Source organism: Thalassophryne amazonica, chromosome 7 (assembly GCF_902500255.1).
Source record: "Thalassophryne amazonica chromosome 7, fThaAma1.1, whole genome shotgun sequence".
In the NCBI taxonomy this organism is placed as follows: Eukaryota; Metazoa; Chordata; class Actinopteri; order Batrachoidiformes; family Batrachoididae; genus Thalassophryne; species Thalassophryne amazonica.
Window position 1 is genome coordinate 75,027,762 of NC_047109.1, and position 16,326 is coordinate 75,044,087.

Here is a 16,326-nt window from a genome sequence, read left to right on the forward strand (position 1 = left end):
ATCATGTGATCATGTGCTGGTGCCTTGCTTTGGCGCATGCACAACACCGCCTTGGGTCCTGGATGGCAACCACCCAGGCAGACAACCTGTCTATTCCTACATCTCCAAAATAACCATTTGTCTGCTGCAGGCAGGTGAAACGTGGGCATCCCCTTGGCCTTCTCCAACTACTGGGGTCCTCAGCACTCAGGGACCTACATGCTGGATCACGCACAAACGGGCCACATGTCACAAAATGTCATAGCTGACACGTCCTCACAATGCAAAAGATACTCCTCATCTTAAATCTCTCTTAGCAACCGCTCATTTGATGCAAAGTTATTCCAGCGGTACCCATAAATACTTATTAAATCACATACAGAGACTAGAGATTACTCATCCCAGCAACTGCTGGCAGCTTTTATTATTATTATTATTATCATTAATGAAGCAAAAATATTAAAATAATTTGAAGATGCTCTTTACAGGGCAAACAGAAGACAGAAGTGGATTTAAAGCTCACCATGTTAAATTGATTTATTCATGCAAGTCATAAGAAACAGCAAAAACTACAGGTGCTCTCTTTTGTCCCCTTGGGCGGGTAAATCCTTTATGTCTGTTTCTATACATGATCCTCAGTTACAGAATTAGCACTTTAAAATCACAGCTATTTTTTTATTTTTGGTTTTACATTTACTGCACACAGACATCCTGCAATTACATAAAGTGCAAGTTTACTTCAAAACAAGTGCTCAACAAAGATAATGTGATGGGAACATGTTCCTAACAACGAGTTTAAGAGCTACACATGGAATAAACTGCAGCTGTTGTCACTCTGGATGAAACACCGCAGCAGCACGCTCACTACATGGAGGCTACACGTGTGCAAACATCCTTCAGTGCACGTGAATGCCATCAGTCTTTATCTGAGCTCTCCTAACAGCCCAGTCCACTCATGGACCCAATCCGGTCCAGCTTCAGGCCAAAGCATCCTCGGTTCCATCCCCTCCTCGACCGGTCTGGTTCTGCTCGCTTCTGATTGACCACGGCCCCCTTCAGTAGGCGGAGCCACGGGGCCTCATCCTGCGTTTGTACATCAGCCCACTTTGGGTAATCAGCTGGTTTGACCCCCGTGGACAGGTTGGTGGACTCCTCCAGCTCGCTGTCCAACAGCTTCTCCAGGTCATCCAAGGTCAAAAGGTCATTAAACCTCTGCAGAAACTGCTCAAGAAACTACAAACAGTGGAAGCATCTTTAGCATCAAGAGGGAAACAATTCATGGAGTTATACAATTTATGACTCTCTCTTGCTGTCTGTTTGCATGTCCTCCTCCACCCTCCCTTCGCCTCCTTCCCTGCGTACCTGCACAGCATCAGGAGACGCATGCAGAGCGCGAGCCTCTGTGATCTCCAGCGGCATCAGAAGGAGCAGAACGGCACACAGCGGCACAGGACACGGCATGGCAGCAGAGAAACCCGAGGGCGGGAAACACACAAGCTGCAGGCAAAAAACACAAATATCACAATAAACCTTAATTAAGTGCAGAATTGATTATTTTTAATGGGATTTCTTTATGGACATTACAAATAGGCATTGATGGATAACAGTTCTGCAGTCACTATATATATATATATATATATATATATATATGTATATGCATGCACACACACACACTCAGTATTTTTTTAAATTTCACCATCCTTCTGATTGTCATAAAAATAAAAAGATTCTGTACTTTTAATACACATTTGCTTGTTTCTAGGTTTTAATGCAATAAGAGTGAAGCCACATTTTCTGTACACACTGTACATTATATATCAACGTGCGTGCAGTTCCACTTACAGCTGTAGCAGTAATTCAACTACCAACCACGTCCAACCTCTCCAAATGAAGCTGACGCTATGGAATTAAAATTATGCCAAAAAGAGATTTGGAGGTGATGCTGCAGGTCTGACTTCAGTTTGAGATTTGAAAGTAATTATTTGAAATTGGAGCACTCACCTGCTGTTTGTGGTGAAGCTCTGAGTGTCTTCTGCTCTTACAGACTCTTCATCTCCCAGCTGCTGCTCACTTGTTGGTTCCTGCAGCGAGCATCACTATCTCACTCTCTCCTGCTCCTCCTTCTCGCTCCGTCTGTGATGGAATTGAAAGGATGGATTTTTTTTTTTCTTTTTATGTCTGTCCTCTTGGCAGAAACTGAATTGTTGGGGCATCAGCTGGGACTGCTGAGTACCCCCCCCCCCCCAGGAGTGATGTCATACCCCAGACGAAAGCAGCTGTTATTACCAAGGTGACCGTGTACTCTGCCACTAGTGGACTGATGACTTTGTTAATGTTATTCGTTATGAAGTGAGCCAACTCGTTTCATCTCAGAGGTCAAACTGTATTTTCCATTTCGGATGAGGTGATGATGCTCCTGGTGCATATCGGTTTGATCTTCCTTTGTTCCTGCAGGGTCTCGCCCAGCATGCACTGGCCTCCCTTGTCTGTTGAGTAAGTTACAGTCTGTCAGTACCATCTGCTCCCTGTGCCCCCATTAAAAGGACAACTTCACTCTCTTTCAGTCATATTCAAACATTGTTAGATGTCAAACATTTGATTGCTCAACTCATCTTTGACAACTGAATCAAAAGAAATCAAAGTTTACATAATTGGCTTGAAATTCTCATTAATGAGCAGTTTTTATAGATGCCTATTTTTCATGCTTATTCATTTGTTTTCTGCAGCTTATCCATGTTGCGGTGGCAGTAGACAAAACAGCTCTTCCCATACTTCCCATACTCCTCAGCCAAGTTCTCTAACTCTTCCTGGAGGATCCAGAGGCACCAGTGAAGCTGGTGGAAGGACCCTAAATAAAGGACAACAAAGAATTTTCAAACATGTGAGAACAGAAAACAGTTCCATTATACTCAGTCTCAATCTCATGCTCCAACTTACCCCCACTCTTGAACAAGCCTTTGAGGCACTTAAACTCCTCCACTCCTGTGACCCTGATGGGACAATGCACCCATTTCTGAAATAAGACCATGGTCTCAGATTTGAAGGTGCTGATCCTCATCCCAGTGGCTTCACACTCTGTCTGAAACCTGCTCAGGGCACATCGGAGGTCATTGTTTGATGAAGCCAGCAGAACCATAATTCACACAAAACAGAGATGCAATCCTGAGGCTGCCAAACTGGACACCCTCTGGTCCGTGACTGCACCTTGAAATTTTGTAAATGAAAATCACAAACAAGATTGATGACAAGGGGCGGCCCTGAGGCATTCCAACATGCACCGGAGACAGGTGTGATGTAGTGTTGAGGATGTAGACACAGTTCCTACTTTGGTCATATAGAGATTGTACACTCCTGCAGCACCCCAAACACAGGACCCCCTGAGAGACCTGCTCATACACCTTTTCCAAGTCCACAAAACAGGTAGAGTGGTTGGTCATATACTCCCAACTCCCTTCTAAAAGCGTTGCAAATGTATAAAAAACAGATCCAGTGTTCCCCATTTAAATTAAATAAAAGTAACATATTGTTCTTTACTATCAATCAATCAATCAACTTTTTTCTTATATAGCGCCAAATCACAACAAACAGTTGCCCCAAGGCGCTCCATATTGCAAGGCAAGGCCATACAATAATTATGAAAAACCCCAACGGTCAAAACGACCCCCTATGAGCAAGCACTTGGCCACAGTGGGAAGGAAAAACTCCCTTTTAACAGGAAGAAACCTCCAGCAGAACCAGGCTCAGGGAGGGGCAGTCTTCTGCTGAGACTGGTTGGGGCTGAGGGAAAGAACCAGGAAAAAGACATGCCGAGAAGGGGGGCAGAGATCGATCACTAATGATTAAATGCAGAGTGATGCATACGGAGCAAAAAGAGAAAGAAACAGTGCATCATGGGAACCCCCCCACAGTCTACGTCTAAAGCAACATAACTAAGGGATGGTCCAGGGTCACCCGATCCAGCCCTAACTATAAGCCTTAGCGAAAAGGAAAGTTTTAAGCCTAATCTTAAAAGTAGAGAGGGTATCTGTCTCCCTGATCTGAATTGGGAGCTGGTTCCACAGGAGAGGAGCCTGAAAGCTGAAGGCTCTGCCTCCCATTCTACTCTTACAAACCCTAGGAACTACAAGTAAGCCCGCAGTCTGAGAGCGAAGCGCTCTAATGGGGTAATATGGTACTACGAGGTCCCTAAGATAAGATGGGACCTGATTATTCAAAACCTTATAAGTAAGAAGAAGAATTTTAAATTCTATTCTAGAATTAACAGGAAGCCAATGAAGAGAGGCCAACACGGGTGAGATACGCTCTCTCCTGCTAGTCCCCGTCAGTACTCTAGCTGCAGCATTCTGAACCAACTGAAGGCTTTTTAGGGAACTTTTAGGACAACCTGATAATAATGAATTACAATAGTCCAGCCTAGAGGAAATAAATGCATGAATTAGTTTTTTCAGCATCACTCTGAGACACGACCTTTCTGATTTTAGAGATATTGCGTAAATGCAAAAAGGCAGTCCTACATATTTGTTTAATATGCGCTTTGAATGACATATCCTGATCAAAAATAACTCCAAGATTTCTCACAGTATTACTAGAGATCAGGGAAATGCCATCCAGAGTAACGATCTGGTTAGACACCATGCTTCTAAGATTTGTGGGGCCAAGTACAATAACTTCAGTTTATCTGAGTTTAAAAGCAGGAAATTAGAGGTCATCCATGTCTTTATGTCTGTAAGACAATCCTGCAGTTTAGCTAATTGGTGTGTATCCTCTGGCTTCATGGATAGATAAAGCTGGGTATCATCTGCGTAACAATGAAAATTTAAGCAATACCGTCTAATAATACTGCCCAAGGGAAGCATGTATAAAGTGAATAAAATTGGTCCTAGCACAGAACCTTGTGGAACTCCATAATTAACTTTAGTCTGTGAAGAAGATTCCCCATTTACATGACCAAACTGTAATCTATTAGACAAATATGATTCAAACCACCGCAGCGCAGTGCCTTTAATACCTATGACATGCTCTAATCTCTGTAATAAAATTTTATGGTCAACAGTATCAAAAGCAGCACTGAGGTCCAACAGAACAAGCACAGAGATAAGTCACTGTCCGAAGCCATAAGAAGATCATTTGTAACCTTCACTAATGCTGTTTCTGTACTATGATGAATTCTAAAACCTGACTGAAACTCTTCAAATAGACCATTCCTCTGCAGGTGATCAGTTAGCTGTTTTACAACTACCCTCTCAAGAATCTTTGAGAGAAAAGGAAGGTTGGAGATTGGCCTATAATTAGCTAAGATAGCTGGGTCAAGTGATGGCTTTTTAAGTAATGGTTTACTTACTGCCACCTTAAAGGCCTGTGGTACATAACCAACTAACAAAGGACAGATTGATCATATTTAAGATTGAAGCATTAATAATGGTAGGACTTCCTTGAGCAGCCTGGCAGGAATGGGGTCTATAAACATGTAGATGGTTTGGATGAAGTAACTAATGAAATAACTCAGACAGAACAATCGGAGAGAAAGAGTCTAACCAAATACCGGCATCACTGAAAGCAGCCAAAGATAACGATACATCTTTGGGATGGTTATGAGTAATTTTTTCTCTAATAGACAAAATTTTGTTAGCAAAGAAGTCATGAAGTCATTACTAGTTAAAGTTAATGGAATACTCAGCTCAATAGAGCTCTGACTCTTTGGTCAGCCTGGCTACAGTGCTGAAAAGAAACCTGGGGTTGTCTTATTTTCTTCAATTAGTGATGAGTAGAAAGATGTCCTAGCTTTACGGAGGGCTTTTTATAGAGCAACAAACTCTTTTTCCAGGCTAAGTGAGATCTTCTAAATTAGTGAGACGCCATTTCCTCTCCAACTTACGGGTTATCTGCTTTAAGCTACGAGTTTGTGAGTTATACCACGGAGTCAGACACTTCTGATTTAAAGCTCTCTTTTTCAGAGGAGCTACAGCATCCCAAAGTTGTCTTCAATGAGGATGTAAAAACTATGACGAGATACTCTAACTCCTTACAGAGTTTAGGTAGCTACTCTGCTCTGTGTTGGTATATGACATTAGAGAACATAAAGAAGGAATCATATCCTTAAACCTAGTTACAGCGCTTTCTGAAAGACTTCTAGTGTAATGAAACTTATTCCCCACTGCAGGGTAGTCCATCAGGGTAAATGCAAATGTTATTAAAAAATGATCAGACAGAAGGGAGTTTTCAGGGAATACTGTTAAGTCTTCTATTTCCATACCATAAGTCAGAACAAGATCTAAAATATGATTAAAGTGGTGGGTGGACTCATTTACATTTTGAGCAAAGCCGATAGAGTCTAATAATAGATTAAATGCAGTGTTGAGGCTGTCATTCTCAGCATCTGTGTGGATGTTAAAATCGCCCACTATAATTATCTTATCTGAGCTAAGCACTAAGTCAGACAAAAGGTCTGAAAATTCACAGAGAAACTCACAGTAACGACCAGGTGGATGATAGATAATAACAATAAAACTGGTTTTTGGGACTTCCAATTTGGATGGACAAGACTAAGAGACAGAGCTTTAAATGAACTTAAAGCTCTGTCTAGGTTTTTGATTAATTAATAAGCTGGAATGGAAGATTGCTGCTAATCCTCCGCCCGGCCCGTGCTACGAGCATTCTGACAGTTAGTGTGACTCGGGGGTGTTGACTCATTTAAACTAACATATTCATCCTGCTGTAACCAAGTTTCTGTTAGGCAGAATAAATCAATACGTTGATCAATTATTATATAATTTACCAACAGGGACTTAGAAGAGAGAGACCTAATGTTTAATAGACCACATTTAACTGTTTTAGTCTGTGGTGCAATTGAAGGCAAATCAATTTTGGGCAAGATTCCATCCCATAAATATACATATAGCCCTGACTCCAACAAAGAGCATCTCTCTAGTGTAATGCAATTTGATTGAGTTGGGGCCTTCTTGGATGGAAATTCTGCACAAAAATATATTGAGCTCATCCAATAAGGTTTTTTTTTGTTGTTGTTGTTGTTGTTTTGAGTGTCACAAGTTCTTGCATTTTATTGTTATTTAAAAGTTACTGTATATTTCAGGCGATAGCATTAAATTAATATAGGGATGAGCACTGCATCCATGTTAGACTGGACTGGCCTTATTTCTCCAAACATTTTGTACCAGTAATGTGTCAGGGGATTAAAGCAAACAAACAAATAATAATAAAAAGTAGGTTGATAGCATGTCTTCAATGGGACGATTACAGTTGAATTACCTTTAATTGTATGGTGGATTTTTAACTCACTACAGCTGCCCTGTTCACACTGATGGATTAACTCAGTAAAAAAGTAAATAATAAGTTGCACATGCACAGAGATCAGCACAGCACTGAGGCTTGATTCTTGGCAAATTTGAATTAAATTAAATTTGACAAATGTATGAAGGAAATGTGAAGAACTCATCGCTGTAAGCAATTATATTCAACAAAATCATAAATGTAACGATATTTTTCATGAGTTGAAGTGAAACCCTTACTACTTTATGCACAAATAAACTATTATTTCTCTCAAATTTCATTCACAAATTTCTTAAAACCCATATTCCTTTGCTAAGGTAATCCATCTGTCACATGAAACAACACATCAAGAATCAAGAGGCTGATTTACCATCATGATTATTGCACAGACATGTTTAGGAGTTGTAGACGCTGAATGCTGGCACGATTACACGTGGTCTGCATTTGAGACTTGCAAATGATACTGGAGGCGATTTATTAACATTCAGTTCACAAGCAGCAGAACTGGTGAACATTCCTGCACTGCAGTCAGCATGTCAACTGCATTGATCCCTCAAAATGTGTGACATTGTGTTATTTGGTGAAACTGCACGTCAAAGAGGCCTTTCTGATCCGTCCAAGGCAGATCTGTGCAAAGATCATGCTGTATAACCAGCATCCTGATATACCAGACCTGCCAGGTGGATGGACCATCTTGGCAAAGATTCAGTGCTCACTAAAATAAAAATGTCACAGAAGAAATCTTAGATGTTCTTAACTCATGGAAAAATGGGAACAAAAACAAGAGCGGTGCAATTCATGTATATTTTTTTGATAAGTAGCATCTTAAAAGCAACTTGAACTCAGATATGATGAAGCTCATGCGTAGTGCAATCTAAATGACAGTGTTGGTCTTTATGTAACATTACTTATAGACACACGAGAGGCTGGTACGTGGGAGACAGTAGTGAAGAAGAGATTAACATTGAAGTGTGTGTATGTGGGGGGGCTAAAGTTGTGCATGTGGTGTCAGAAACAAAAAGGAAAAAAAAAAAGGCGCATAAAGTGGAAAGTAGGCAGAAGAGTGAGAGGAGGCTGGTCAGGAGAAAAATCAGGCAGTGTGAAGGGGAAATACAAAAGACTGATTACACAGAAACAGAGGCGGCCAAGGCAAAAACACACACACACACACACACACACACACACACACACACACACACACACACACACACACACACACACACACACACACACACACACACACACACACACACACACACAAAAAGCGTGTGTGTGTTTGGGGGGAACCCTGATTGAATTTAATTGTATGTATGTTCAGTGGTGCGGAATGCAGGTGTCATGTTCTATCGATAAAATCTGATTTCATGAAAGATGCTGGAAGACTTGAAATAAAAGTCAGGATAAGAAAACAAAGTGGGATAGTAATACTGTCTGTGCAAGCTGTGACAGCCTGTTAACCACTGCTGACCAAACAAAAAATACAAAGCTGCCTGTAATGACGCTGTAAATTTACTTGACATAACCCAAGACGACCGACTGCTCACAAATTTGTCAGCTTTCAACACAAGTACAGGAATGATCTCAATAGTGATACGGCCCATCAAAATAAAAGTGTGAAGTTGTAATACATCTTACACAGAAGGTGGTGAGAGCCTAACCCCTGTAAAAACCACAATGAAGCTGCTTTTTGTGGCCTCAGATCACAAAAATGTGACAGATACTATCGGCCGATATCAAATCTATCATTTTGTTCTAAATTTCTGGGGAAAAGTGGTTTTCACAGTAGCTCATGGACTACGTTACTGAGAATACTCTCTTTGAGCCACTGCAGTCTGCTTTTAGAAAATATCATTCCACAGACGCAGCTTCTACTAAAGTGTGTGAATGATCTTCTGCTTGCAATGGATGGACACCACTACAGTTCTGGTGCTGTTAGATCTCATTGTTGCATTTGATACCATGGATCATCATATTCTACTCAACAGGCTGGAGAATTATTTTGGGATTATTGGATGTGCCCTTGCATAGTTGACATCATACCTGACTAGTCATTCTCAATGTGTTCTGTACAATAACACTACTTTTAACCTTAGTGACATGGAATATGGGGTTCCACAGGGGTCTGTCTTAGGCCCATATTGCAGAGTTTTGGGATTACCTTTCACTGCTATGCTAATGATACTCAGTTATACATGCCGATAACTGCTGGTAATCTCATCCACATAAAATCCTTAGAAAATTGCCTTGCATCAGTGAGAAGCTGGATGTCCAGCAATATCCTCCTTTTAAACTCTGATAAGACTGAAATGATGGTTCTTTGTCCAGTGAGACATCAGCATCAATTTGACCAGTTAATGCTTAGCCTAGGCTCATGTGTTATACATCACAATGACAAAGTGAGGAGCCTTGTGGTAATTTTTGATCCTATATTGTCCTTTGACCTCCACATTAGAAAAATTATGAGGACTGCTTTCTTCCACCTGCGAAATATAGGGAAGATTCATCCCATCCTGTCTATTGCTGATGCTGAGACCCTGATTCATGCATTTGTTTCTTCTAGATTGGACTACTGCAATGTTCTATTTTCTGGTTTACTGCAGTCCAGCATTAGGGCTCTCCAATTGGTTCAAAACACCGCTGCCAGACTTTTGACATGAAGCAGAAAGTTTGACCACATTACACCCTTTTTGGCAACTTTTCACTGGCTTCCTGTCCAGGTGAGATCAGATTTTAAGGTTCTGCTACTAGCCTATAAAATTGTTCCCGGACTGGCACCTCCCTACCTAGCTGACCTAATTAAACCTTACGTACCAGCCTGGGCTTTGCGTTCTCAGGTGCAGGACTACTTTGTGTCCCTAGGGTGAATAAAAAGTCTGCAGGTCACAGAGCTTTCTCTTATCGTGCCCCTGTTCTGTGGAATGATCTCTCTGCATCAATAAACACTCAGATTATGTAGAGTTTCAAATCCAGATTTAAGATGCACTTATTTTCCCTTTTGTATGGCAAGCATATTGACATAGTATGTTACTATGCTTTTTACTCTTAATTCATTTTATTAGGAAACAGTGTGCCGCTCCCTGAACGTTATCTAAATTCTGGGGCTTTTAGTGAAGCTTAGGGCTAGTCACCGGCGACCACCTTAGTATTTCTTGTTACTTAACGCTAACAAATTACACTGTATTTGTTGACTTTCTGACGCTTAATGGTTTTTTTTTTTTCTTTTCTCCCTGTTTAAAGTGCAGCTCCATCCAGTGATGCGTACAATATCTGTCCTGTGCACCAGCAACATTTCCTGTATGTTCGTTTTGTAATTTGTGTCAGTAGCATGGCCTGGGCAGAGGGTCACCTCTTTGGGTCTGGTCTACTTGAGGTTTCTTCCTCAGAGGGAGTTTTTCCTTACCATGTTGCTCTGGGGCTTGGTAAGGTTGGACCTTGCTTGTGTGAAGTGCCTTGAGGCAGTCTTGTGATTTGGCGCTATATAAATGAAAATAAATTGAAATGGGATAATTACTTGCACCAGTTTGCTTCAATGACAAATAATCAAATGTCATAAAAAAATACACGAGTTCATCAACTTGTCTCTTTAGAACTTTTAAAAACATGGGTGACACTTACTCTAACCTGCATCACACTGACCAATTTAACTTGCTGGGATCATAACGACGTGACCTTGTGTAGAAAGTTTTTTCATAAACATGTTTATTATATACACAAGTTTTAGACACTTAGTACCCACAAGTAGAATCAAAATGTTCCCAGTGCTGAAATGGTCAAATCTTCATGAGGTGATTTTGTGTATTCAAGACTTTAGATACTGCACACAAGTTTCCAGCATTTACAGTCTACTGACCATAACTACCCCGTTCTCCCATCATTGGCTCCAGGGCTCTCCACGTGAAAATCTGCCCGAAGAGGGGGTGGGCCAGTACACAAGCATGGCCAATATCATGTACATCAGAATGCCAGTTTCAATAAAATGTCTAATTTTGCCACAAATAAAAATATCATAAATAACTTACCTGATTGTGTCCATTTTTTGGTCCTTTTCTTATTCACTAAATGCATTTCATGTAATTTAATTTCAGGTGGGTGTTTATTTTGGCGCCTAATATGACCGAATGGGGTCATTTGAGACCGCACTGACTTTATATTGGAATACTTAAATGGGTGTTTTAGGGTTCTACGTATTTATTTCACTAATATATTTCTCCCTCATCCTTTTCATCCTCACTTCGGGCATCAAGAATCAGTCTCAAAGCTTGTGCAGATGTAAATCTATTCTAGGTCTGTTGACCATGCTTCCCTGCAAAACAGTAAAATATGATGAAAAAGTTGGCAAATTACACAACCATCTGATGCTATAATGTCAAAAATGTCATAGATCCTCCCAGGGTTATAAGTGACCCTGCACAAGTTTGGATTATACTTGCCACACAGATTGGCTGATCCTTGCAAAATTCTCTGAACAATTGCAGGACCAATACATTGACAATAGGAAACTTTTTTCTGATTAAAATTAAGAGAAATGGTGCCCAAAAGTAATTGCCCAGGGACATAAATGATCCCACTTGGTCACTTGAGGGTTAACCAACTTTCTTCAAAAAGAGGTGGGCATAACTGAAATGCACCCAACATCATAAACTGTCCAAGGTTATCACAGGGTGACCCTGTGTACATTTCACATTGATACACAAAGTCTTTACCAAGATATTGCATACACATTGACCACAGGGTCACTCAATCAGGTACTAGATTTGCTCTGCCTTCAATGATGAGGCAGGAGTGTGTGTGTGTCCAGAGTGCTGCATCTGATCCAGAATGGATTTGCAGGTTTATATGCCTGGTTTTAAGCAAGATGCTTTTCCCGAGATATATAAGGACATTTGGTGCCTTTCAACTATAAGTCTGCTCATTTTGAGGCAACTGTGCTTCTATGTCACCAAGCCACAGGTAAATTAGAAACAGAATTTATTTTAAATTAAGTTTTCAAAGGTGAAGACATAGCCTCTGTCATGTCCTGCCACAGTTCCTACACCCATAAGTTTTCTTTGGCTTGCGGAGACCGGGGCTGGCTTCTCCCTAGAACAAGTAATTTTAAGTGTTACGAATATTTTTGATGCATTTCAAATGTTTCCCTCCTGCGCACTTTGATGTCACAGTCCACAGTGCTGAAAAGCTCAAACACAAAAGGTGTTGTACCACATAGTAGTCACTGTCAGTCATCATGCATATTTCAAAGAACAAATCGGACAGCGGACATTTTAAATGCGCGATATCTTCTTACATAATATACCAAGAACACATGGCTCCATAGGCAGCCTGCAGGCAGAGCTTTCAGTTTGTGGGCATTACTGACAGAAAGCAAGGAAAAATGTTTAGCTGCTCTTTGATGCATGTCTCCTTTAGGACAAATTAACCCTGACAGCAAGCAACATAAAATTTCACACACCATCAATTGTAAATGTCATGCATTCATATTGTGCATTAAAAAAAAGCAACATACTGTATACTGAAAGGGAAAACAGATGTACTGAAAAAAACTGCAGTCCTACTTGAAGGGGGCGCTGATAATTCAAAGCATTTATTAGTGCGTTATAAAATATATACGAGAGAAAAAAACTTCGCACCTCAGCTCCTCAAACGGGTGCGTAGGAGATAAGGGACAAGCCCAGCTAAACGTGAAAATGAAAAGGTCCCGCACTCCGTCTTACTTGCTGTAGAAAAATTTATTCAGGACAGTATCACCAACGTTTCGGCACATAGGCCTAAATGAAGGCCTATGTGCCGAAACGTTGGTGATACTGTCCTGAATAAATTTTTCTACAGCAAGTAAGACGGAGTGCGGGACCTTTTCATTTTCACATAAAATATATACATAAAAGCACACGAGTGTAACTAAAAAGAAAAGTATCAGTGATATGAATAGGGTAATAACAGTACATTATATACTGTACTGAAGCTGATAAATCAATAACCTCTATGAGCCAATGGGTTGCCAATGTCTGCATGCTCAATGGTTTGTGAAGAACAAATCTACCATCAGATACAAATCTTCAAAACTCATAAGCAATTTGTACAAGAAATCACTTACACCGACGAAAACAATAGTTCATGCAAATTCAGGACTCTTCTAAAGAACAATTTTCTACAGGTGATACATCTCAATCTCTCAGTTTCATTTTAACGAGGCTCAGTTACAACAATGTTTTCAGGGAAACATTTTAGTTTTAGCGAGGTTCTTTGTATTTAAGGCAGTTTTAGAACCAAAGTCCAGAAAAGTACAGTTATAGAATCATTATCAACAAACAGCTAGGCTTACTGTGTTGATTTTATTACACATCTTCAGACTGTCAGCCTACTGCTAAGCAGCAACATCTTTAAAAAAAAAGTTTAAAGGGCAAAAAGTTAAAACATGTAAGAATACAACAGCGCAGCACTTCAGTTCAGATGAAAAGTCAGAGGTCAGTTTCTGAGACGAGCTCGCCGGGATGTGCGGGTGATGGGGGTCGTCACTTTAGGTGTCTCGCTCTCCTCCATGACAGCGTCTGGCAGAAGAAACAATTTCAACATGGTGGAAAGACAAACTCTTAAAACAGCTGAAAATGCCAAAGATAATGACTAAAAGAAAGATTGGAACCCTTTAAATATCTTGAGCTAAAATTTATGAAACTCAGGCAAATTATTACAACCTGCTGGAAAAACAAAAGAAAAGTGACACCAAACATGGAAAGTTAATTCTTTCTCTTTGTAAACTCTATAAAATGATTTTTCAGTCATTACCATATCCAAAACATCATTATATTATCTTTGGTCATACAGAATACACAGATTTATATATTCTTTCAATGCGAGGTGTCACTATCGATCAGAAATATCTTGTGATTTCAGACAAGACGCGCTCCAATGGACACTTTTCCAAGCGAGCCAAGTATGACCATCCAAAATCGTCTTAGTTACTTTATGTGGGTGTTGGGTTTAAGTGCACCCAAGAACTCAGCCGAGTGGCTCAATAATTCAGCTTTGTCACACTTACAGTGTAGTGAAAATGTTTGTGAATACTCCACATTTCATCTACCTTTTCATTATCTGCCATCGTACATGTTCCTCTAAAATTTTAAATAGGACATGGACAATATGAATAACGGCAAACAGTTTTAAAATCAATTTTCCAACACCAACTGGCTTCATATAAAAAATGCAAGTGTCCCTGCCACTTAAAACAAGGTAATAAAAACATTTCTCTGGACACTTTTATACCAAAACCATAAATTACACAAACTTTAGAATTTCACAGCTGTGAATCTGACCCAGCAATTTTATTTACAACAAATACAAAGATGATAGAGAGTTTCAGGTCAGTACAACCAATAAGAAATGAATGTACAAATTAGTTTGTGAGTATTATTCCTCAGGTCATCAGTCTGCGATATGAAATTTTAAACTATGTCAGGTTACCCAGTAAAGTAATCTGAACCACAAGACAAGTGTGGCTCTCAATAATTAAAAATAAATAAAAATAAATAAATTGCGGACGCCCAGTTATTACGGCACTCGGATGAGACGCAACACATGTAGGTTATGATAAAACTAATAAAACTAGCATGCTGCCCATGGAGATCCACAGGCTCTAGATTGGGTAATGTTTATAAAATAGGTAGCTGACATTTTTCAAGGGTGGTAATACATTATACAAAGTCGCTATAATGAGTTGGAATGGTGTGTGAGTCCAGAATATTTTTAGAACCTAACACCTCAACGGTTTTTAGAAGAACTCAACCCTTTTAATTCCTGTTAATTACATATTTTTTAATGTTAATTTACTGTCTTAATGTATTTATAAATTGTTTAGGTTCTTGGTATCATATACACACTATTATCGTTATTAGAGGTATAGAGGAGGGTTTTCTTTCACCAATCATCAAATCTAGGCTTGCATCTCAGATGTTCCTTCTGTCAAATTGTAGCTGAACTTTCAGGTCTTTTATAGTAACATCCTCTGGGTTGTCTGCGTTTCTTTCCTCACTCTTCTCCTTCTTGTACAGTCACTCAGCTTTTGAGAACTGTCTACTGCATGCAGATTTACCATAAAGTGCCATACTGTTTTTATTTCCTCATAATTAATGTAAATAAAATCCAAGACGTATTCAATGACTTGGAAATGTTCACCTATCCATTCCATGACTTGCCTGAAGAAAACTGGCAATAAAATGATTATTTACAGGTATTATACCAAAGGGGTCCGTTACTTATGCAACTCATCATCTTGGCTTTTATATTTTTAATTAATTTACATCAAGTTGTAGAGATTTGCTTTCAGTTGGAGTTTAAGGAAGATAACTTTAGAATTTTAATTTTTTTGTATTTTTTTTTATTTGAAATAGAATTAACAAATTAAAATGTGTGAAATACTAAGTGTTCCAATTCTTTTGGAGGGGAATGTAAATAAAGTAAGTAAATAAATAAGATTATTATTATTTTTTTTTTTTAACTGTGAAGAGAACTTTTGACCTTAATTTAGCATTTTGTTTACTATGGTTTTTCATCCTTTAAAACTTGTCCAAATATTGGAGTCGATTAAGCGTGACAAAATGCTAAAGTAGTGGAAATAGCTCTGTGAACCCTCACTCAGTGAGGAAACTGTTTGTGGGGACCAACAGTCTTGATTTTTGTTTGAATCAATCACCTCAGTAGGCAAATTCGGTTGATGAGTGTCAACTACTTGAGATCAGGTTATCCGTGAAATTGCCAAGTGAGGTGAACATGAAATGGAAATTTTCACCAAACAGGAAGAGTTAACCGCTTCTAACCCTGTAGATTCCATCGATGGAAATTTCACTTTTTGTGAGATACTGACAAGCCAAAATGAGGCAGCTGGTAGGGGGTTAATTACACTCACCCTCTTCACTGTGTTCTTCATCGCTGCTGAATGTGATCACAGGTTTCCTAGATTTGCGAGATTTCTGAGGCGTCACAAAACTGTCATCACTATGACTGGAAACAGAGGGCTTTGCTTGACCTTTATCAAAGAGACAAAACTATTTATTGCATCTGAACAAAATG

General features: G+C 39.6%; 2 protein-coding genes across 5 annotated transcripts in view; both read right to left on the bottom strand.

Annotated features, from left to right (window-relative positions):
• Positions 1 to 497: 497 nt before the first annotated feature.
• wu:fj39g12 (uncharacterized protein LOC563937 homolog) lies at positions 498 to 2,158 on the bottom strand. The gene is made up of 3 exons (XM_034174522.1): positions 1,981 to 2,158; positions 1,342 to 1,483; positions 498 to 1,212 (listed from the first exon to the last, which is right to left on the bottom strand). The coding sequence occupies exons 2-3, from the start codon at positions 1,438 to 1,440 to the stop codon at positions 916 to 918; spliced, it is 396 nt and encodes a 131-aa protein (XP_034030413.1). The 5' UTR covers positions 1,441 to 1,483; positions 1,981 to 2,158; the 3' UTR covers positions 498 to 915.
• A 10,903-nt stretch (positions 2,159 to 13,061) lies between these two features.
• Positions 13,062 to 16,326, bottom strand: part of ncapd2 (non-SMC condensin I complex, subunit D2) — a 76,695-nt gene continuing 73,430 nt past the window's right edge. For 2 of the 4 annotated variants that reach the window (XM_034174526.1, XM_034174524.1), the window contains exons 31-32: positions 16,163 to 16,282; positions 13,064 to 13,811 (exon numbers count right to left, since the gene is read on the bottom strand). In XM_034174526.1, the coding sequence (XP_034030417.1) occupies positions 13,729 to 13,811; positions 16,163 to 16,282 (203 nt within the window). In that variant the 3' untranslated portion in view covers positions 13,064 to 13,728. Of the gene's footprint in view, positions 13,812 to 16,162; positions 16,283 to 16,326 lie in introns of all 4 variants that reach the window. The other 2 variants (XM_034174523.1, XM_034174525.1) reach the window with 2 other exon arrangements.